Source organism: Gossypium arboreum, chromosome 3 (genome assembly GCF_025698485.1).
Source record: "Gossypium arboreum isolate Shixiya-1 chromosome 3, ASM2569848v2, whole genome shotgun sequence".
Lineage (NCBI taxonomy): Eukaryota > Viridiplantae > Streptophyta > Magnoliopsida > Malvales > Malvaceae > Gossypium > Gossypium arboreum.
Window position 1 is genome coordinate 10,030,202 of NC_069072.1, and position 22,605 is coordinate 10,052,806.

Here is a 22,605-nt window from a genome sequence, read left to right on the forward strand (position 1 = left end):
TTTCTTTCTTTGGGCTGAGTTGTATTTGATTAGGCACAGCTTTGGGTGCGTAAGTGTGTTATCCTTAAGGTGAAAGCTGCAAAACAAGGTTGTTTGATTGAAATTCAAGGAAAAGGTTTGCATGTTTAAATTGGATCGATCTTTAAGTTTATTATCATAGTTACATATCTTAAGCTTTCTTTTTCTTTTCTTTTCTTTTTTTTTTTTTATGTATAGACAGGCAAGATAAGGGTATACACGTTGCATCTTACTTTAGCATATAAGTGCACCTTCCGTCATTAACAGCATTAATAGTTAGAGCTGAAAGACTTAATCATGTTGATCTACAGTCTGATTCATCATACGAAACTCAGATTTATGGAATGGTGGAAGCTGGTCTCTCATTGTTAGGCCAATATCATATGTAAAAATAAATAAAGACATCCCTAGCTCTGATATCATAAAATTGATCATATGAGAAGCCTTGTAATGGAAACCTCCTAGCATTACAGTCAAACCATATTTTTAGAAGATGTTCTCAGCTCATATGCTTCGGTGGTGGCTCTAAAAGCAGCATTTTATTCGTTGACCTCGCCATTTCCTAATCTTTACAAGAGCAGAGCACAGTTACAGTAGCTTCAATTGTATGTATCTAATATACTAGCATTGTCAATAATGGGACCACCTTCTGAATGGTGACTGCAGCAGAAAATCTGTCCCCATTCACCAATGTTATGATAGTTTTGATATTTGGATTTGACGCAGATTCCATTCTTGCAGTAGAATGGACTGCCAAATCCATCTACTAGATTCATGCAGCGTTGAAGTTTGAGATTATGAAAGATATACATCTATACTAGGCTTTGTGGTGATGTTTATGCTGGTGAAGGGAGGAGTCATGGATATAGGATCCATATACAGATTAACTGGAAAAATGGCAGGATAGTTGCTAAGTTTCCCCCTTTATGCAGTTCTGTAAAAGCTGTTGCTATATGTGATTAGAGAAATTATTAATTCCAGAAAAAAGTCTACCTTTCTTTCTTTAAAGAACAACGTGGAGTCTTGGCATTGCCCTTTGCTTTTACAAGTTGCTTGTAGTGGAACTTAGAAGATCTACTAACCATCCCTTCTCTCCTCCCCTTCTTTTTAACTGAATCATTTTAGAACCTAGTTATCATTTTCCCTTATCAGCAAGTGGAGGCAGCAAAGCTAGGTCGCTGTCATCAGTTTCCGAGTTAGTGTAGGAGCACAAGCATTCATTGTCACCGTTGTTTATACAGGAAGCCAATCCATATCTGCTATCCCCTTTCACCCGCACCGTACAATTTGTGGATTGTTGCTGCCTTCAGTTCCAGTTTATCCTCTTTGAAGGACCGTAGCAAAGGGATTTGCCACTCCGTTAGAACAAACTTTTTTTCGTTGGAGCCACATGCACCATAAATTGCTTGCAAGGTTGCTCACGTTTCGCTCTTCCTCACCCAAGTGTATCATTGAGGGAGATCAGTAACTCTCAACGAAGCCTTTGTACAATGTAAATTGAATGTGTTTTGGATTTTCAATTTATCCTCGCTCAATTGTTCTATTTTTCCCCCATTAACCGGCCTTAGCTGTTATAAGAAAATCTTAAAGGATAAAAATATTTGGATTGATTGCCCAAAGTTCAGTTGTTTTCTTATGAGTAAATTAAGATATTTTTCTTAATTTTTTATAATTCAAATAAAGTATAATTATTTATCAAATTAGATATTCAAATGTCTAATATAAGTGAATATATATCATAATGTATAATTTTAATAATCTTATTTAAATATTAATTAAGTTTGATGTTACAAGTGAACAGGGATCAATCAGTTGAAAAGAGACTCAAAGAAGTTACATTTTAGAAAGAAAATTGAAAATAATTCTTTAAATAAAACTACCTATACCTTAACCACTTACCTTGTTAACCACTAGCTATAGCTTTTTCCTTTTCTAAGTGTTTTTAATAAATATATATATTTTTATTTTCACCTACTTATGGTATCAGTATTCCATTTCTAGTTATATATGGTGTAATTGAATTACTGATTGAAAAATATAATTAGGAATATTGAGGAATTCAATTAAATTTGTTATTTTAAACTGTATAACCAAATCAATGGATAATCAAAATATTCTCCGATTATATTCCTAGAATTGATAGAAATAATTTTGGAATACCCACCTATTAATGAAAGCCAAATAGTTATACCAATAAGTAACAAGTCCCTCACAAGTTGCATAGAAAATGTCAAACATTTGGTGCTGTTGATAATTGCTGAGAACGAGTATCATTGGTCTCATAGTCGAAAGTTCCCCTCATTTGTTGTTTATTGTCTACTTAGCAATAATGGCATCAGAGTGTTGCTTGGCATTATTTGCTCCCTCGTCACAAACCAGAACCACAATACTTGGCGTACTCGAAAACACCGGTACAGCCTCTTTTTTTTTTAATTAGTAGCATAAGAGCATAGAATGGCATGCCAAGTATAGTGTGTATCACTCCAAAAAACAACTCCAACATTTTCTCCTATCGAGCCATTCTAGGATGCATTGGTTATATAATTTTGTTGTACCTAAACCGCCCCATGTGATCAACAGAGAGAGACAAAGGTTGGTTTGTAATGAAAGTCACTATAACAAAGCTTCCTCGATATTGTCCACTGCAAGGAATTAACTGTCTTGGACAGGTCCGCCATGAAATCGCTATAAAAAATACCAATGATACTTACTCTGTTCCAAAATTTCCAGACCCACACTAGACTAGACTAGACTAGACTAGACTAGACTAGACTAGACTAGACCAGACTAGAGAGAGCAATGGCAGCTGCTTTCTCCTGTCCAGTCTTTTTTCCCTCTACATTTTCTTATAATGGAAATCGATATCATGGCAGAATCAAGATCAAAATCAATGCCACTAGTTCTACTAAGGTAAAGACGTTGAATGAAATTGCTGGAGCTGGAAAAGGTTCCTCTTCACTTGCTACTTCCACTGAAATCAACCACTTAAGCCAAGAGCAGATTCGTCAGAGGATCCCCACGAAAAAGCAGCTAGTTGATCCTTACCGTCAAGGTCTCATCATCGAAAGGGGAGTTGGCTATAGACAGACGGTTGTGGTCCGCTCCTATGAAGTTGGCCCTTATAAAACAGCAACCCTGGAAAGCCTCCTTAATCTTTTCCAGGTTATAAAGCTTAGCCTCTTTCAGTGTAATTCTTGGGAATAATTAGTTTGTCATATATATGCAGATAAGTTTGTAATGTTGAACTACTCATGACTATGTAGGAAACAGCATTAAATCATGTATGGATGTCAGGACTTTTAAGCAATGGATTTGGAGCCACACATGGAATGGTGAGGAACAATCTCATATGGGTCGTCTCAAGAATGCAAGTCCAAGTGGATCACTACCCCATATGGTCAGTCTCGATCTCTTCAAATATAAAGCCTATTAGTTTATCATCAGACAATTTTAACAATCAAATAGCCATCCGCTTCAACGTTTTTTCAATTGCATAGTATCTCTAAGCATCTTAATGATCTGATAAACATATTGGAGAATCCAAGTGTCATTACGTCTTAGGCCCTTAGCCTACACTCCTCAGTCTACAGTCTACACATACATGACATGAGTTGCAGCTGATTGCAGGGGCGAGGTACTGGAAATCGACACATGGGTTGGAGCATCAGGGAAGAATGGGATGAGACGAGACTGGCTAATCCGGAGCCAAGCCACAGGCATCACTTACGCGCGTGCAACTAGGTATGGTATTATGAATACCATCCCTTCTGTTTAAGCTTGTATCATATATTTCTCAGTTAATGAATCATGCATGAAACAGCACTTGGGTAATGATGAATGAAAAAACAAGGCGACTGTCAAAGATGCCGGAGGAAGTGAGAGATGAGATTTCTCCTTGGTTTATAGACAAACGAGCAATCAATGAAGATGTTCCCGAAAAGATCGTCAAGTTGGACGATAACGCAAGATATGTCAACTCTGACTTGAAGGTACTATTTTATAACAGCTAGATAATGGAATTAATGGCTGAAACAGCACAGACTAACTAATCTCCGATTTACCTTGTAGCCAAAGAGGAGTGATTTGGATATGAACCACCATGTGAACAATGTCAAGTATGTAAGATGGATGCTCGAGGTGATAGACAAAGCTCTGCCATCAATCTATATTAACTCTCTCAAATTCCATATCAACCTTAAAATCATCACCACTTCTTTTTTCCTGCAGACAATCCCTGACAAATTTTTGGAGTCTCATCAGCTATCTGGTATTGTACTAGAATATAGAAGGGAATGTGGGAGTTCAGATAGAGTTCAATCGCTTTGCCAACCAGATGAAGATGAAACTTTAACAAATGGAGTGGAACAAAGTCTACTTAAAAATATGGTTTTGACTCCTAGAATCATGGAAGGAAATGGATACCTAGGCCCCCTGGATGTGAAGTCATACGGATATACTCATCTCCTCCAAATCAAAGGGGATAGTAAAAATGAAGAGATAGTTCGAGGAAGGACCAGATGGAGGAAAACGCTTTCTACATTGCCATATTCCTCTTAGTAACATGTATTTGACAAGCACAACGGATTGAACAAGCAGATCCTCTTTGAACATAAGTGAAAACAACCAGAAAATAATACCTGCACATGCTGCCATTAAGGAAAATAATCAAGTAAAAAGGCATAACACTTGGATTTGCTATCCTATATCCTAGATGTTTGATTTTTGTGGCAATGTGATCATGGGATTTGGGAATTTGAACGTTTAACATGTCAGGAGCACTGACATGGTATATATTGAATACATGCAAAACTGAGAGACGACTGGAAGGCATCAAGCCCTGGGGAAGGTGTTGTATACAGTACCAGAGAATTTTTATAAGGGTTTTGAATGATATAGTTTGTATACAGTACAAAGGTTCGAAATCATATAGTTTGCATTTGTATTGAAAATGAAGTTGTGCGATGACAAATAAGCCTTGTGAAATCATAAACTGTATTTTATTACAATTTTGCCTAAAAGATCATAACACTTGAGGAAAGAATTTAAATCTATTGTAGGATAATTGTATTCACAAAAGCTCTTATTTGCTATTAAGCTCTTATTTTACAACAGCATGTACGCTTTTGAAAGTAGGCTAATATATAGTGGATTGTACTGTGTTCTCTCACTTCAGTGGCTTAAGTTCAGATCCTAAACATATAATAGATTAATAGTACCAAAAAAAAAAAAAAAAAAGGAAAAAGAAGAAGTGGTAATGTAGCAAGATAAAAAGACTCATTACTAGAGATGAGCATAACCTGCCTAAGGAAGCCATTGACCTTGAAAGAGTTGCATTACTGTCTTCCCCATGATCCATTCTACCTCAGAAGATGACAAAGATGCCTGACTGGCAATAAGACATGCGGCTTCTTTTGCTCCTTTATAACCGCTTTCGGGAACAACATATGGGAAATCGCTGCAATCATACATTCAAAATCTCCATTATCTATACCCCACTCCAATCAACAAACCATCCTCTGCCACTCTTTTAACCATTCTTGCAGAGTTACAAAACTCCACTTCTAGTGAGAATGTGTCAAAGATGAACCCTTTGAATGTTTAAATTTTAGGCTGAAACTTGGAAGTATGAAATAAAAACAGTGATAGATTGACAGTTACCTTCCCCACATGACACGATTTGCTCCAAAGTTTGAGACAACTTCAGCTAGAAGTGGAACTAAATCCAGGTACGGGGATGACATTCTTGAAACCCTGAACAATGCACTGAATTTGACATATACCTGTACATTTAAAATTACATCTGAATAAATCATAGTAAATCATACTTTAAATTGGGGTGGCTAACAACCTTGTGATCTATTGAAGAATGTAGGGCTTTTAGTTGTAGTGACCATTGTTCAATTCCTAGAAATCTCAAATACCAAAAGGAACAATCATCCACCATACAAGTGCAGATGATTAAAAAAACTTTTGAAACAAGGGTAAAGGAGCTGAAAAACAGCAAGGTCATATTTTTGGAAATTGAGGAAATCTGATGCTCTCTCCACCATTGTTTAGACTCAAAAATCTTTGCAATAGCCATTGCATCTTCATGATGCCAGAATTGCTAAAAAGGAAAAGGAATATCATTATGAATTGAGTAAAGATTGATGGTTATGTTATGCATAGCTCTTTATACCTGAGGGAATCTGGAAAGCTTTAAGAGCTCAGAGAAGGCAAGCTTTTCCTCATCATTTCTGCAAGTTAAATTGAAAATAATATTAAATAATAAACATGGTATTACCCAGCTAATGATTGAAATATTTCTCCCTAGAGAAGCTAGTCACAAAGGCTACAATGGTGGTTTGCAGAAAGCCAAATGATCAAGCAAAACTGCTGTTGAAGGAAATTCTGTGCATAGTTCCGTAATCTCTGAAATATGAAGATTGAGACCCTGAAAAAGTCCAATTTCATGAAGATGATGTCATCCTTATCAACCAAATATAGACTCAAAGACTTCAGAATAGCACTTCGCCACTGGAACAAAATAGATTATGGAAATTATCTAGTATAATTTTCAGTTCCAGAGAAGAACAATCCTTCCTTTAGAAAGAAAGACCATATACCCCTATTCAGATAAAATAAAAACTAAAAGAGCTTCTTCATTTCTGTTTGAGAGCCTAGGGGAACTGCAATACCTTCATGCACATGAAACCCACTGGTACTCCAAGCTCTCCTGCCCTAGAAAACATTGCCTTTCCAACTTCATTTGTCATCTGGGTATCATTAAGAATAATAGAAGTGTCAACATAAGAAGGGTAAATATTAGGAATATTTGATTCACATCAAAGAAAAAATGAAGTAAAAACCCACCGCTTTATAGGAATATATGATTCATGTCTGAAGTTTACATGTCTATTTATGATAAGATATTTAGTTCATATGGACAGTCCACCTAAGATAATTCCCCTTGAAGTGTCGCTACCATTTATGAACAAATACTTAAAGAATAATTAACGAGGCAAAAGAAGAGAGAGAATGAAATTCTATATATCATTCATCATCAAAGAATACATATATATATATATATACAAGTATGAGTCTACTCTCTAAGGAAAGTAAATAAAATCAAATCCCTAATAATCAACTATATTATTCTATTTACATATCTTAACAAACCTTTCCTAACATTTTCAATAAATACTTTAAGAAAGGTTTGATGTAAAGAATTTTCTCAGCTAATTCGGTGAAAGCTCTATTTCTTCAATCATTTGTTTACCTGGCTTTATTTTACGGACAGAACAGTTACTCCAATTTAAACCACATATATGGATTGAATTTGTAATGAACACAGCTTAGATTTTAATAATTCAAATAGAAGAGACATCATGTGGCCTAATAGCTGAAAAAGATTTTGAGATTGATACCTGTTGGCCAGAAGGCCATAGATAAGGATTAAAGCGAACAGCTCGATAACCATCCTAGCATGAAAAATCATATCGTAAGCATGGTTCTCACAATAAATAGAACAAAAATAGAGTTATCTAATAAAAGAAAATAAATCAAAAACCTTCAAAATGAGATCTTCAAGCTGCTTAACTCCAGTTCCATTTTCTGCAGGATTTGCAAGACAGCAACCAACAAATTTGGTGGGGTGTTTCTTTAGGACACTATCAATCATTCAAAACATTAGTATTCAGCATGCAATGCTTTCCTGATTTGTTCAAGAAATTAGGTAGTACAGAAACATTGCAAGTACATGAACCATCGATAGCAATTGGATCATCCATTCATTTCTACCATGATATGAGGGCCAGTTCTTAGAAGGAACTCAGCTAAAAAGTGTAATTAAATGCTAAAATTTCTCAATCATCGGCTTCAACCCTCTATCTGAGAGAATTTATAGTTTTATGTATATATAACCAAAATGGTAACTTCTTAACCATAATACTAGTCAACTCCCTGAATGATTTATCCATTTCACACCAATACTTTCATATGGCTTTATAGCTTAATTCACAAAATGATAGTTAAAGAAATGATAAGAAATTGGCAAATGTTTGTAATTTATCCTCAAACTCGAAGCAGACCTGGTCACCAATGAGTGATCAAACTTGTGATTGATGGGCTGGACAATGAGTGCACCTTCTACACTTGCTTCTTCCATACACTGCGGGGAGAAAAAAAAAATCAAGAATAGTTTATCAGAGAATAAATAAGCAAAAGCATAGTCTCTCTCCATCTCTCTCTGAGGCTACATCTTACCTGGAGCAAGAAATCCAAGTGTCCAGGCAAAGTAGGTTCTTGGCCAGGAAAGTAAGGATATTTATCAGCAGCCTGTACACCCAAACACAAAAAGGAAAAGGCGTGATTTGTGTTACCGTTTGTCCAATCCCATCCTCTAAACTTGGTTTTGCAAGAAACATTGGTGCAAGGAAGAGGGGATTTTACCTCTTGCGGGGATGCCCATATGTGCAAATGTGAATCGATAGTCTTGGGTCTGCCTTGGGCATTAGCTGACGCCATTTTTGTTGCAGTAGCTTTGTATTGTGTTCTCCTGTATAGGACAGAGGGGGCAGCGAAGGAGTATAGTCGAGCGTGGCAGCAATCACCTAAGAAGATGGAACCTGATATTACTGACCTCACTGGCAATGCCATCACTAAATTAAAAGATAATGGGTTGACTCCTCTAAATAACCAGAATAAAGCCCACCAAAAAATATGTGATATTTACTTGTAATCTTGGAATTTAATTTTTATATTTTATTTTTAGAAAGTTAGTTTTTATTTTTAAAATTTAAAATTTAGGTGTAATTATTAATATTATTCTTTTCTGAAATTTTGAAATAAAAGAAAATTTTACTTGTAGCTAAAAATAATGTTGTAATAAATCTAAATTTAATAATATATCTTTACATTGATAACAGTTAAATTTAAATATGAAAAGTAGACAAATTAAATTTTTAAAAATAAAAGTAGAATCACTAAATTTTAAATATATGAAAATTACAGCCCTTATGGCAGGTTTTAACTTTTTTAATTTTATATAAAATAAAAATAATTTAAAATTAAATTCCTTTAAATTCTAACTTTTATTATTTTGAGGTGTAATAATATTTATACTAATACTAAGATAGTCTCTTATAATAAAAAATTAAGATAATTATTTTTGTTAACTATAAAAATTAAATTTACAATAATTCTTTTCAATATAAATTACTTGCTACAAATGCATTTTAAATGTTATTTATATACATGCTTTAAAATATTTACATTTTATTGTGCTATAAAAATTTTAAAATTAAAAATAAAAGGTATCAAAATAGAATTGTGATTCATAATTTTTTCTCTTGTGTGATGGACTTTATCAGAGGATTATTGAATTTCAAGTCTGATGAGTGAAAAGGATATATATACTAACAATTACAGAATGGTACATATTATATAAAGTTATGAAGGTTAATTTATAATTTGTTATTTCCAAAAATAATTATAGTAAATACTATACCAAAATATACACCTATTGACATGATTTGATCTTTATTTTTCTAAAATAATTCTTAATAAAAATTGTAATCAAATTAAATTTGGAGACACTCATAATATAGGGCATTTTGTTAATTTATAATCAAAACTAAAATAAAATGTATAAAACGAAACATTCTTATTCTTATTTCACATTCTACCTAAAAGGAGAAGACAAGAAATAGGTAACTATAAACATAAAGCTATTTTGAACTTCAAAAGTAATTATTTAGTAAACCTATGGCTTAACTCGAATGCTTCTCACAGCTCTTCACACCCAAAATCCATCTCTTGATTACATTTGATTTCCATACAAACAGCAATGCTAATTCAGCCACCCTATTTGATACAATAAATATGCCTCGTAAAGATCCAAAATTGGTCAGCACTCTTGCATGGAAATAGCAACGTTAGAGTTGTAAAACCCTTACTGCTCTATATCAAGGTCACCCCACCGAACATTGTATCTCGCTGCAAGATAATGAGCACCGACAGGGCCACGGCTTCCATAAGGGTAGCTTTCGGGTATTATTTTTTTCTCTTCCAGCTCCTTCAATACTGGAGTGAAGAGTGCCCACGCCGCATCCAGCTCGTCACTTCGGATAAACAGTCTCCTCTCACCCTCGATCGCATCCAGCAGTAGCCTCTCATATGCATCTGGGATCTCTTTTGAATATCTACAACCAACATCCCATTAAGTTCAGTTTGGAACTAAATCTATTCATCACTAAATTTATTGATGTAAGGACAGTCTGGTTTTGCTAAAATTGTGTTGTCAAATTAAATAATAAGAAATGTACAAACATCTTTAAACAGTAAAGAGCAACTTCAGAAACAGTGAAAACATGGTTAATTTTAAAGTTTACCTAGCGGCATAATGAAGGTTTAGATTGCTGCGGTCCAACCTCATACCCAATCCAGGAACCTTGTTATTGATCTTCAAAAAAATAGCTTCATCTGGCTGCACTCGAATGACAAGCTCATTTGTAGCACGATCAAGATCAGTCCCAAAATTTCGGTTATATAAATTGCCAGGCACGTGCCTGAACTGCACCCTTATCTCTGCCCTGGAAAAGTGAAAGAGATTATAGCCAACGCTATATAAATCTGCTATATGAATTCAAATTTCTTTATGGATTTCATTTACCCCTTATTATGTAATGCTTTTCCTGCTTTCATTAGAAAAGGCACCCCATCCCATCTTGCATTGTCTATGAACAAAGCAGCAGCTGCAAAAGTTGGGGTCAAGCTATCTTTGGGCACAGTCTTGTCATCAGTGTAGGAGGGGTAAGTAACCCCTCCTTTACTGTGGCTCTTGTACTGTCCTATAACTACATCTTCAAGTCGCAATGGCCTCATTGACCGCAATACTTTAACCTGGCACACAGAAAGCAGTTTAATCTATACAAGCACATATACAAGATCATACTAAATCATCCTAAAATAGCCAACATCAGTTTACCACTTTACCTTCTCATTTCTTATATCCTCGGCATCCAAACTTACAGGTGTTTCCATAGCAAAGAGAGCAAGTATTTGAAGTAGATGATTCTGCATTATATCTCTAATTATTCCATAATTGTCAAAATACCTAGATAATCAAAAAACAGAAGCAAAAAGTTGTAAGTGTTTCACAGAGTTTTAGCTAAATAGTACAAACCATAAAAGAAGGAATATTACCCTCCACGTCCTTCAGTTCCAAAATCTTCAGAGAATATTATCTGTACATTTCTAATATACCGTCTTGACCACAAGGGTTCAAAAATAAGATTGGCAAACCGAAGAACAGAAAGATTTTCCACAAGTTCCTTTCCTAGATAGTGATCTATCCTGTAGAAAGAATATCATCTAATCAGATTGCAGTTCACAAACACAAGTACCAACATAAGCGGCAAAACTCCACCTGAATATTTGATCCTCAGTTAGGTACTGCTTCAGAGATTTTGTCAGCACAGCCGAAGATTCTGAATCTCGACCAAAAGGTTTCTCAACAATGACCCTGGTCCAGCCATTACCAGATGAAGCTGATGAGCTGGCACATTTGACAGCCTCAATAAAAATATTTGGAGGGATAGACAGATAAAAGAGGCGATTAGAAACCCTCCCACCCTGCATGAGCAATTTCATATCATCAAACACAAGTGAATTCTCAATTTATGAGAAAAGTTAAGGGAATTCTATCCACCATCAAACACAAATGAATTCTCAATTTATGAGAACAGTTAAGGGAATTCTATCCACCAAAAGTAAAAATACACTAAGGTACAAGAAGATCCTTCCACACTACAAGATCTTAAAGAAGACAAAAATAAATAAATGAAACATGTAAAAGGGTTTAAGTGACTCCATGCTTGGAGTGCGTTAACTAAATAGTCTCGGTGATAATCTCACAATGACACCATTTTCACAAGCCTAGATAAGATAATGATTCTCCGGTTATTGATTCCCAGATAAAGATTAGTGATAGGTCATGAATAGTTATTAATCAAATATGGATACCGACTTATGTAAACATACAATTCTTAAATCATTCAATTCACAAAATAAACTTAAATTTGAGAAAGTGTTGATTGCTTTGCCACAAATCCAACTCGTCTGTATAAATATGGAGAAATAGGTGAAGATTGTGTCCAATCTCCAATGCATAAAAAATTTTGGTCAAAACTTGCAATATCTCAGCAACACATTCAGCTGAGCAAAGATCATAAACAAGCAGCCACAAATCACTAACCAGCCCCACCCTAGCCACCCCAAAAAATGGTAGGAAATTCTAATACAATGGATCACAAATCACAAACTCATTACCTCATGCTTCTTAAGCTTCTTGTCTAGCTGAGCAAAATTTTCCTCGGAATCATACTGGCCAGAGTGGTAGAAACATCTTTTAAGAAATTGGTCCATTTTTTCACTGCAGTTCTCCCTGGATTTACATATCACACACCCTTAAGTTGAAGCAATTAAAAGCCACAATCCAATCCACTTGTGGTTGCATGCAAGCTTCAAATGACAAACAGAAGATAAAAAAAATAGTTCACCTTTTATCAATTCTGCAGGTAAGGGTCTTGCTTACCATATTCCTTAGTTCTGCATCAGTCATCTTACTCCTCGCATAACCATAGATAGAAAAGTGCTAAAACAAATATAAACGCACACTCAGACATTAATGATTAACCAAATTAGGGTTGCAAGCAGTTTAGAAGGCAATGGTAAAGTGAAACTTTCAAAGAAAAATCTAAACCTTAGGAAGACAATCTTCATAATAAAGTGCAAAAAGTGCAGGAAATATCTTCTTTTTGGCAAGGTCCCCAGAAGCTCCGACCACTGTGATACTGACAGTTGACTCATTTTCGCTGCTATCAAAGCCTGCTTTCTCATCCCATTCGTTTGTAGATGTAACTGATAACAACTCATCTTTCAATTTCTCGTTAGGTGTTTCTTTTTCCACAGGGGTCACTTTTGTGGCCACTACACCTATGCATCAAAAACCATTCATAAATTATAAATATGTTTATATATCAACTATGTATTTGTATTAAGCAAATTGATAGTCAAGGATTTTTCCCAATTCCAAACAGAATAAAGATTTCCCAGACTGAAAAATCTTTTCTCCAATATCTTTGCTTGTATTCCCTTGCAACAAGAAAAAAACAACAAACTGAAAATGTACTGAAACTAAAAGAACTGAGAAATTAGAAATAATAAATAAACAAATAAAAACTAACCATCTTGCATGAGAACAACAGTTTGATGGGAATTTCTTATAGCTTTAGCTGGAACAGACAATCTCGAAAAAGAAGAGAAAGAAAAGCGTTGATTTTGTCCTCCATTTATCGATGAAGAATGAGAGTATGAATATGAACGGCAATGCGTTGCGGAAAAGGCTGCCATCTCTCTATTAAAAAGTTAAAAGCTCTTTCCTCTGTTGAATCAAGGAAAACCAAAACGACAGCGAAAGAATGAGAATTTATGTAAAAGGAGAAAGGGGAGGAGTAGGGTGCTTGAGGAAGAAAAGAAACAGAGACGTTAAGACAGCTTCGGAAACATCGAAGGGTCAGACCCTTGAGATCTCCGAAAGGGTACTTTCCATCTTGCCTAATACTTCTCCCCTGAGTGAATCTCACACCAAGACAAGTGAAGACAATTTCCCCGCTGTGACTAAATTTTGATTAAAATAATATTTAAATAAATAAATTTTTAAAAATATACTAAAAAGTAACAAATTAATCATCTGAATAAATTTTTGCTTATTAGGGTGCCACATTGGATATGATCGAATGTCCATATCATATCATTCTATCAATTTATAAAGATTATTGGCTAAATAGAAGAGCCCTAAAAAAAGAAAGAAGAAAAAAAGATAAAAAAATGGAGATACCCATTGTAATATCCTGATTTTGGGCCTAGTCAGAATAACGGTTTCGTGACCACAAAATTCGAGATAGAAATAATTATTTTATGATTATTTTGAGGTCTATGATATGATTGCATGATTGTGTGAAAATTTCATGAAGAAATTTTATGCATAAAGTGCTTAAATTGAAATTAGGGACTAAATCGAATAATTTGTAAAACTTGCATTCTAGAAGTTTCTAGTATGAAATTGTTTTGAAATATTAATTAGGAGGTCTTAAATAGCAATTTTACCAATTTCTAAGTCTAATAGACAAAAATTGAACATGGATGGAATTTTTGGAAAGTTTAGTAGTAAGGGCATTTTGGTCATTTAGGGGTAAAATGAATTAAAATACAAAATTAAAAGCCAATTTTGCTCATCTTCAACCCCATGGCCGAATATAGCAAGGAGAAACCATGGCTAGGGTTTTTTAAACTTCCAAGCTCGATTGTAAGTCCGTTCTAGCCTCGTTTTTAATGATTTTTACGTTTTTGGAGTCCCGGTAGCTCGATTAAGCTTATGCTAGCAATAATTTAACCTAGGGTTTATACTTGGAAAAATACCCATAGGTGAAATTTGTGTATTTTGGTGTTTTATGATAAAATATGAGGTTTTAAATTATGTTAGACAACTTGTGCTACTCGGTTTTAAGTGAAAACGAGCAAAAGGGCTTAATCGGTAAAAATACCTAATAGTCATAAGTACATGTTAGAGTGAGAATTTGATGTTGCCATAGAAGGGAAAAATGATCAGCATGTCATAAAACATAAGAAAATAGGCTGAAGTTTAATTTACGAGCTTTGGGGCAAAAGTGTAAATATGCAAAAGTTTAGGGGCAAAATTGTAATTTTTCCAAAATATGATTTTGGGTCAATTTGAATAATGTGAGTCCTAATTAGACTATATTTTAAATGATAGAGCAAGAAAAACTGAAATTGGGCTAAAATGGGGAAAATACCAAGTTGTGGACGAAATGGTAAAATAGCCATTTTCAGCATCGAGGTAAGTTCATATGTAAATGTTGGTAACATAGTTATTATTTTAAATGTTTTAATGTTATTTAAATGATATGATAATTATTATGAAATATTATACTTGTGATAATTGTTTGATAATATGTCAAATTATGTGATATACTTGGAAAATGTGAAATACTACAGAGTATCGGTATCGGCATTCCGTAGAAGATGGTTGAGACACATGATTGGGAAAAAGGTCCCGTTGAACCTTAGGAATGGATTAGGATACAAGTGACATGTCACTGGGATATTTGGGCATCCGAACTCGTTGAGTTGAGTCTGAGTTCACTTATGGATGCGAATGTCCGAACTCGTTGAGTTGAGTCCGAGTTCGTGAGATGTAACTAGGCATCCGAGCTCGTTGAGTTGAGTCCGAGTTCACTTATGGATGCGAACGCCCGAGCTCTTTGAGTTGAGTCCAAGTTCACTTATGGGCGGGTTACATGGTAGCTTGGCTACATATGTGGCACTTATGTGCAAACTTTCCATGTATCCGAATTATATTCCGATGTGTTCAACGGGTAAAGTTCTACTGAAATGGAGGAATACTCAAGATGAAAGGGACGTATTGGTAAGTGTTGTGAAATGGGTACTTTGAACAGGTATGTACTTAACCCTCGGGCTGAAAAATCGATATAACAACAATATAGTAAGATGATAAATGAAAATGTGATATGAATGTCTTGGTGATGATTATGCAAATGATGTTTTATGTTTGCTTATATGGTTATGTTACTTGCTATTTGCATGTGAACTTATTAAGCATTTATGCTTACTCCTCCTTTTCATTCCTTGTAGTTTTGACAAGCCAGCTCGGAAATCGGGAGCGGTTCGGAGGCTCGCTCACACTATCTCAGATACCATCTTGGCATAATGGCTTGTATATTTTGAGTATGGCATGTATAGCATTATAATAATTTTGTATATATGGTCTTATGATATGGTTATTGAGTGGTATGGAAATGCTTGGTAATGATTAGCCATTGGAATGGCTAATCATGATCATATTTGGTGTTATGTATGTCAAATTGCTAGCTAATCCATGGAAACCATGAAATAGGTAAAATTTACCATAAAATAGATTCAGACAGCAGTAGTGACGTGAATTTGAAAAATCACTAAAAATAGTATAAATGGAATTAAATAATGAATAAGTTATGGAATCGAAGCTTGATGAGTCTATTTTCATATGGAAGAAGAGAAATAGGTATATGAGCTATATTTTATGAGATGTTTAAATTTTTGTGAAACAGGGCCAGAGCGATTTCTGGATCCCCTGTTCTGACTTTGGAAATTCACCATAAATTTTACAAATATAATTAGAAGTCATGCTTTATATTTACAGATTCCTTATTGAGTCTAGTTTTATTAGAGACAAACAGCATAGTCATTGAAGCTATGTACAGGAAGATATCTGATTCGTAACACACAGAGGTCAGAGTAGTCGAACCCTGAAATAGGGGAGACTTTAACTAAAAAACTGTACTAATTGGCCCAACCAAAAAATTCTAGAAAAAAATTAGTAAATAGATATATGAGTCTAGTTTTAGGAAAAATTTACGGAATTGGATTTTGCATTTCAGAACTCGAGATATGAATTTTTAAGCGACTGTGACGCAGATTGCTAGCTTGACTGGAAATTTTAAAATGAATTGTATGAGCTGTTTAAGTAATGAATTAAGTCCGTTAACACCTCGTGTTCGAATCCGGCAACGGTCTCGGGTACGGGGCGTTACACCTATTGTGATTTCTTTGTGCTACTTTGGAACTCAGCTAATTTAAGGATTTTTTGGTCCAATGATAATCCAGTTAGGTGGTTTTTTAGTCTAAGAAGTTTGGGATTAGGTTTCAAAATGCATATTATATTTTCACCTGATTTGATCCACCATTGATGTTGTTGTGTCCAATGACAATCCCATTCACGAATAGTGCTGTTGGGTGCTTTGAAAGAAGTAAGGACAATGGAGGATCCAAGAAAGAGGGAGAGAAAAATATAGTTGATAGTACTGTTATTTGTAATTTTGTGGTGGTTGTTGAAATGAAAAACCAACTTATGGTTTTTTTTTTTTAATCAATGGTATGAGGGACATTGGTGGAGGCAATGTTAAATGTAAAAAGGGTTTAATTATGATATGAGTTAAAAGTATGTTATCTATAATTTGTTTTATGTAATAGATGTTAGAAAGTTTAATTTATGGAATCTTTAATTTTACTTTGTGGGATGGATTAAAAATAGCAAAGATACTTTATAAAGATGAAATATAAGCATAAAACACTGTAATTCATTTATTAATTAAGGTCAAACTGTTTACAAAAAACACTATCATCCTATATGACTTGTAGTATACGCTAAGAAGGTCAAGTTGTTTCCAAATATAAGCATAATCCAACTTGTTTTCCTCTCTTGAGTTTCTTCTCATGTTTTAATTGTGTTTTTTTTAGTACATTAAGTTATCTTTTTTTAGATCACACGGTCGAAATTGATTATCCATTAAACGGACGTTCGGTCATGTTGAATATGACACCCTAACAAGCCATGTCAGCTATCCGATAGGTCTGTTATAGAAAATGGGCTCGGATGACTGATTTATTACTTTTCATAAACGTTAGTGATCAATTTATCACTTTTCGTAAATTTAATAACTGAAATGTCATTTTAATCAAAATTTAGTAATTACTGGTGTAATTTTCCCTTTGCGCTTTAATTTATTATTTTTCTTTTAATTTCATTTAACTTTGATTGGGTAAAGCATTATTTTGATTACATAAACATTTTAATAACTTAGAGTGGATTATTTTTATATTTTAAAAAATCAATTTATTGCTAATGATATATAACCATATGATGTAATATCAATGAACTTAATAGAATTTGTTATTGTTTTAAACTAATTTGATAAATAATGTAAATCCAAAGATCAAAATATGTGAAAATTAAATGAAGGGATTGTTTTATTTTAGTTGGCCTAGGGGCAAATTTGACCATGAGTTGGACTGAGTCAGTGTAAAGTTTTAGGCCTGTTTTCCAAGTCCAGACTCATTTCGATCCTAAAATGGGCATAAAATTCTGCCCCAAGCTTAGCTCAGATTAAAAATACTAAATTCGGGCTTGAACCAACCTACTCACATTATTTTTTAGATTTTTTATATAAAAATTAATTTAAAAATATAATACCTCAAATACACTAAAAATTAAAATAAATGTTTCTCAATAAATTGAAAATAAATTAAAAAGTCTTTATACTTAAATAAAACTAAGATAATTATAACTTAGCAAGCAAATGTTTCTAAAATAGAAGCAAAATTAACAATAAAACAAGAGCTATATGATATCTAAATAATAATAACAAAATAATAATAATTTAATAGCAAAATGACAGCAAAACAACAGTAAAACAATTTATTCGGGCCAAGCTAGACCCTAGCAAAAAATCTATCGAGGCTCGGCCCATTTAGAAAAATGATCTATATTTTTATCCAAACTCTCTCACTTTTCAAATACACCTTTAAACTTAAACAAATAACTCAATTCATAATTAAGTTGATTTGAACTAGAAATAAACATAACCTACTTGTAATTACAAAGTAACTTATGAGAAGCCTAATGTGAACTTTCCCTAAAATTTTCCAACCAGTATATATCAATTTAACATGTAGTCGGGGATATATCGGTGCCAACAAGCATGATGCAAACGTATCACTAATATTTCCTTACCCACTAAAGTAACTCTTAGAAGTCAAATTCGACCAAAAATTTATTAGTAGCCAAAAACTCTGACCATATTTTGGTCTTTACAAATACAAAAGAGAATGACTACCGAGAAAGCTGGGTTTGCCCATGGCAGTACAAGTGGCTTAAATAATAAATAGTATAATCAATTTTGGAACTCCCACTACTCCACTCCCACGTACCTTCCTGGACTCACTTTTTATGAAACGGACGAGGCGTCTCCCCCTTGCCTTGGCCCCTTTTACGTTGAATTTTTTAGCACGCGGCTTATTGAGTTATGACCTATATAATCATAGGCTTTCGTCCATTACCATTTTATCTTTAAAATACAAGCTCAATTCGTCTTATCTTATCCACACAATTCTCTCGTACTAGAACAAGATATGAGAATAGAAGCTTCAGCAGCTTTCACAAGTTCAAGACCTCTGTTTCCACTATTCATCTTCCTCTTCTTTATTCCAGGTTTCCACTCAAGAAATCTGCAACAATGCTCTTCTTCATGCGGAGATTTGACAAATATCAGCTCCCCTTTTCGTCTCCAGGGAGATCCCGCTGGTTGTGGTGATGTTGATTTTCAACTATCTTGCCAGAACAACACCGCCATCCTGAATTTTCGAGGAGGAAAGTACTACGTTAAAGGAATCTCTTACGATAAGCATACCGTCCGTGTTGTTGATGTTAACTTAGCCCATGGAACCTGCGGTCTTCCTTACAAGTCTCTTTCAATGAGTGAAGCCACCGAAGATGGTCGATTCCCTTCATTAATTACATTCTGGCAAGCCAATTTTGTGAACTGTTCCAACACAATTCCTGAGCTGAGAGATAGCAAAGTACCTTGTTTGAGTGGAGATACTTCTCATGTTTATGTCAATTTCAGTAACAGGAACTTGTTTGGTTATGAGATTCCAAGGAGTTGCAAGGTCATTTCAAGGATTCCTACAAGCTGGGAAAACGAGTTGAATTACCCTTACAATGAAACCACCTTGAAGTTGCTTGCAACAGGGTTTGATCTTAGATGGTCAGTTGAGTGTAGGAATTGCCATACATCTGGTCTTTTCTGTGTCTACAAGTCTAACAACGATCCAAGAATCTTTCAGTGCGAAACGGTTTTTGAAGAAGGTTTGTAATTGTAATTGTATGCCTATCTCTCAATTGGCTTATTTATCTTTCGGATCCTAATATTGCCTTAAGTACTTTTTGCAGATTACAAAACCCTACTACCGGCTTTCATTGCATATCTTGTTTCACGCTCTCTGATTGGTATAAATTCCACTCGTTCCTTGCTGAAATCTCAATTGTTTTGGCATATGGTCTAAAATTCTGTTCAATATTCTGGCTTTGCAGATATGGCATTGCTCGTCAGACTCATCTTAGCTCCCTTGGTTGTGTTTGTTTTCCTTCTCCACAAATGCTTAACTACGCGAAAGACGGTTGGTAATGCAGAACATGTTGGTGACATACAAATGCTTCCTGAGCCTGTTCCATGTTCTCCACAAGGTCATACAAGTAACCTTCCATCGGATTCTCCAAAACAAGTGCTAATAGCTGCGTCAATAGAAAGAAGCGCGTAAGAATTCTTCCTTAGTTTAAGGAGTTTGATAGCCCTCATGCAAGACATTAGAATGTATTTATTTTGATACAATGTCAGTGAAAACATATATGGTATTAAAAGCGATTGCTCGTAAGACCGACTGGATAACGGCAGTCTTGGTTGGAATCGGAAGATGCCCTGTCTCTAAAAAACTTAAAATGTAAGAATTATGAGCGCAACCAAAGCTGAAAGCTCCATTGGTTTTTGCTGTATGTATAAACATGAAAACTTCCAATTTCAAACTGAAGGCAGTCAAATCAGTCATTACATTGATTCTTTGTCTCATCAGTCTCTATCTGTACAGTAGGAAATTCTAAGAATGACAAAAACCATTAGCTGTTTCGATTGCTCAGTTGGTCTTCCTATCCATAGCTATAATCCAAGCAAAAAAACCTTCAAAGCTCCAGCCTCCAAAGCTACGTTTTAACTACACAGTTTTCCATAGGACAATGAATCTTGCTTCTCTCAAATGGTTCAGCATTTTTGTGTGCATATGGTGATCTAGGTTGGGCAGGATGACCAATAACACTTAAATCTACAATTTGCTATATTATTTTTCTTGGTGATTCACCCATTTCTGGGCAATGCAAGAACCAAACTTTACATTCTCATTCTTTTGGTGGAGCTGAATACCGAGCCATGGCAACTACTGCTAGTGAGATCATATGGCACCTAAGGCTCTTACATGATCTTAAAGTAAGATGCACTTCTTTGGTTCCCTTCTTTTGTGACAATCAGATAGCCATTCAGATTGTGGCACATTGAAATAGATTATCATTTTATTTGGCAACACATTCAACTTATTACTTGCTCCATTTCCTCACAAAACCAATATGCAATCTTGGCATGATTGGTTTCATGAATTGTTAAAAAAGTTGGGCATTTCAGTGCGTCATACTCCCACTTGAACGGGGGTATAAGAGGATTCTTTTTGTATATACTTACGAGGATATTCTACTTAGTCCCAAGATCTGGTTTCAATTACACAAGATTTGTAAAATCAAATATTTAAATAGTTTTAAGAATTTTTAATTTTTTGTTTATTTATTAAATAGAGTTAGATTATAGATTAAATTGTTAATGTCACATTTTATATCATTTTATTAAGAATTTATATATATATTTTAAAAACATTATTATATAACAACCTATATAAAGGAAGCTTGACTAGTCATATTTTATAGGTTGAATAAAGTTGAAGTGTTATTTTCGCTTTGCGTGAAGTAAGTTTAATTTGAGGTGTTGAGTGATTCCTCTCTTATTTATTTTTAGAGTTTGTTACTTGTAAGTCTTTCAAGGAATTATAAGTCTTCAAGTTTAAAGCCCCATCATTGATGTTTTTAGAAATACTTCTAAGAGTTTCGAAAGGAGCTCATTCAAATGTTGATGTTTTTAATCACAAATTGATTAAGGATTCAATAAGACAAATCTATTTTTGTATGGGTTAAGGAAAATGTTAAGTTTGATAATCACTAAGAGGGGGTGAATCGGTATTTAAAAAACTTTTAAAAAAATATGGCAAGCAAAGGAGACTCAAGAGTTTATAATGGTTTGACCCTGATTGCTACCTTCACTACGTTAACTTAGCGTAACTAAGGATTTCCCAAATTCACTATATTTGAAACCTTTTAAGGACAATGTTTAACCTTTACAAAACGCTATCCTTCTAGGCGAGATAGAGTCACTTCCCTTAAGACTTTCTACCAAAAAACCTTAACCAATCCCTTACGAAAATGAGAAATAATAATAAGAATTAAAGACTCTTCTCAAAGGAAGATATTACAATGATTAAGCTCACTCAAGTGTGTGTATGAAGAACAAGGAGAACATCATTAAAAGGATTGGATTTTTGTGCAATTGACTTTACAAGCTTGTTTCTTAACTTCATATGAAGCTATTGACTTGTATTTATGCCTTCTAACAACCTTGGGTGTAACACCCCTAAGCCGTATCCGTCGCCGGAACAGGGTTACGGAGCATTACCAGAATAAACAAATCAAAAATAGACATTTCAAATTATTTAACATCCATGTTAGATATTATTTATAAAGTCCCTTATTTGAGCCCTCGAGACCCAAAACATACATTAGAAACAAGTCGGGACTAAATCGAGTACTCAGAGAATTTGTAGCGAAATATCAAAATTTTTCCTAGGTACAGGATACACACGCCCATGTGGTCAAGCCGTGTGGCTCACACGACCAAGAGACATGCCCATGTCTTAGGCCGTGTGGGCATTTGAAATGGGGCACACAACTGTGTCCTAGCCCGCGTTTGTACTCGTGTAACTCTCTGACTTGGGTTACACAGCCAAGTCACACGCCCGTGTGCTAGGCTGTCTGTAGGTGTA

The 22,605-nt window shown here is 34.6% G+C and overlaps 4 protein-coding genes across 5 annotated transcripts; 2 read left to right on the forward strand and 2 right to left on the reverse strand.

Moving 5' to 3' along the window:
* The first annotated feature begins 2,575 nt into the window (after positions 1-2,575).
* On the forward strand, positions 2,576-4,575 carry LOC108455125 (palmitoyl-acyl carrier protein thioesterase, chloroplastic-like). The gene is made up of 6 exons (XM_017753732.2): positions 2,576-3,180; positions 3,282-3,415; positions 3,646-3,759; positions 3,839-4,007; positions 4,087-4,155; positions 4,246-4,575. Exons 1-6 carry the CDS (start codon positions 2,818-2,820, stop codon positions 4,573-4,575), a joined length of 1,179 nt encoding a protein of 392 aa, XP_017609221.1. The 5' UTR covers positions 2,576-2,817.
* Positions 4,576-4,993: 418 nt separating this feature from the next.
* On the reverse strand, positions 4,994-8,693 carry LOC108454419 (uncharacterized). 2 transcript variants are annotated; one of them, XM_017752873.2, is made up of 11 exons: positions 8,449-8,693; positions 8,263-8,334; positions 8,088-8,167; positions 7,568-7,667; positions 7,425-7,478; positions 6,696-6,773; positions 6,354-6,451; positions 6,197-6,254; positions 5,677-5,798; positions 5,316-5,473; positions 4,994-5,208 (listed from the first exon to the last, which is right to left on the reverse strand). In XM_017752873.2, the coding sequence occupies exons 1-10, from the start codon at positions 8,653-8,655 to the stop codon at positions 5,320-5,322; spliced, it is 1,023 nt and encodes a 340-aa protein (XP_017608362.2). In that variant the 5' UTR covers positions 8,656-8,693; the 3' UTR covers positions 4,994-5,208; positions 5,316-5,319. The 2 variants fall into 2 exon arrangements, with proteins under 2 accessions (XP_017608362.2, XP_017608361.2); XM_017752872.2 differs by having other exon boundaries at positions 4,994-5,473; positions 8,449-8,692.
* Positions 8,694-9,602: 909 nt separating this feature from the next.
* LOC108457256 (glucose-6-phosphate 1-dehydrogenase, chloroplastic-like) lies at positions 9,603-13,703 on the reverse strand. Its single transcript, XM_017756221.2, has 10 exons — positions 13,245-13,703; positions 12,761-12,993; positions 12,558-12,652; positions 12,328-12,442; positions 11,426-11,631; positions 11,203-11,352; positions 10,993-11,113; positions 10,670-10,899; positions 10,389-10,589; positions 9,603-10,199 (listed from the first exon to the last, which is right to left on the reverse strand). The coding sequence occupies exons 1-10, from the start codon at positions 13,408-13,410 to the stop codon at positions 9,950-9,952; spliced, it is 1,767 nt and encodes a 588-aa protein (XP_017611710.1). The 5' UTR covers positions 13,411-13,703; the 3' UTR covers positions 9,603-9,949.
* Positions 13,704-19,047: 5,344 nt separating this feature from the next.
* Positions 19,048-20,235, forward strand: LOC108456142 (uncharacterized). The gene is made up of 3 exons (XM_017754739.2): positions 19,048-19,783; positions 19,868-19,924; positions 20,009-20,235. The coding sequence occupies exons 1-3, from the start codon at positions 19,048-19,050 to the stop codon at positions 20,233-20,235; spliced, it is 1,020 nt and encodes a 339-aa protein (XP_017610228.1).
* Positions 20,236-22,605: the final 2,370 nt, after the last annotated feature.

Excerpts from the sequence above, each read along its gene's own strand:
- LOC108457256 (XM_017756221.2), bottom strand. The coding sequence starts at position 13,410 with ATGGCAGCCTTTTCCGCAACGCATTGCCGTTCATATTCATACTCTCAT. Across the intron at positions 11,632-12,327 it reads AGAAGCTTAAGAAGCATGAG|GGTGGGAGGGTTTCTAATCG; the intron begins GTAATGAGTTTG and ends TTGCTCATGCAG. Across the intron at positions 10,590-10,669 it reads AAAGCATTACATAATAAGGG|GGCAGAGATAAGGGTGCAGT; the intron begins GTAAATGAAATC and ends TCACTTTTCCAG.
- LOC108455125 (XM_017753732.2), top strand. The coding sequence starts at position 2,818 with ATGGCAGCTGCTTTCTCCTGTCCAGTCTTTTTTCCCTCTACATTTTCT. Across the intron at positions 3,181-3,281 it reads GCCTCCTTAATCTTTTCCAG|GAAACAGCATTAAATCATGT; the intron begins GTTATAAAGCTT and ends ATGACTATGTAG. Across the intron at positions 4,008-4,086 it reads ATGTCAACTCTGACTTGAAG|CCAAAGAGGAGTGATTTGGA; the intron begins GTACTATTTTAT and ends TTTACCTTGTAG.
- LOC108454419 (XM_017752873.2), bottom strand. The coding sequence starts at position 8,655 with ATGGCATTGCCAGTGAGGTCAGTAATATCAGGTTCCATCTTCTTAGGT. Across the intron at positions 7,668-8,087 it reads GATCACTCATTGGTGACCAG|TGTCCTAAAGAAACACCCCA; the intron begins GTCTGCTTCGAG and ends AATGATTGATAG. Across the intron at positions 6,255-6,353 it reads GCTTTCTGCAAACCACCATT|AAATGATGAGGAAAAGCTTG; the intron begins GTAGCCTTTGTG and ends TTTAACTTGCAG.
- LOC108456142 (XM_017754739.2), top strand. The coding sequence starts at position 19,048 with ATGAGAATAGAAGCTTCAGCAGCTTTCACAAGTTCAAGACCTCTGTTT. Across the intron at positions 19,784-19,867 it reads CGAAACGGTTTTTGAAGAAG|ATTACAAAACCCTACTACCG; the intron begins GTTTGTAATTGT and ends TACTTTTTGCAG. Across the intron at positions 19,925-20,008 it reads TGTTTCACGCTCTCTGATTG|ATATGGCATTGCTCGTCAGA; the intron begins GTATAAATTCCA and ends CTGGCTTTGCAG.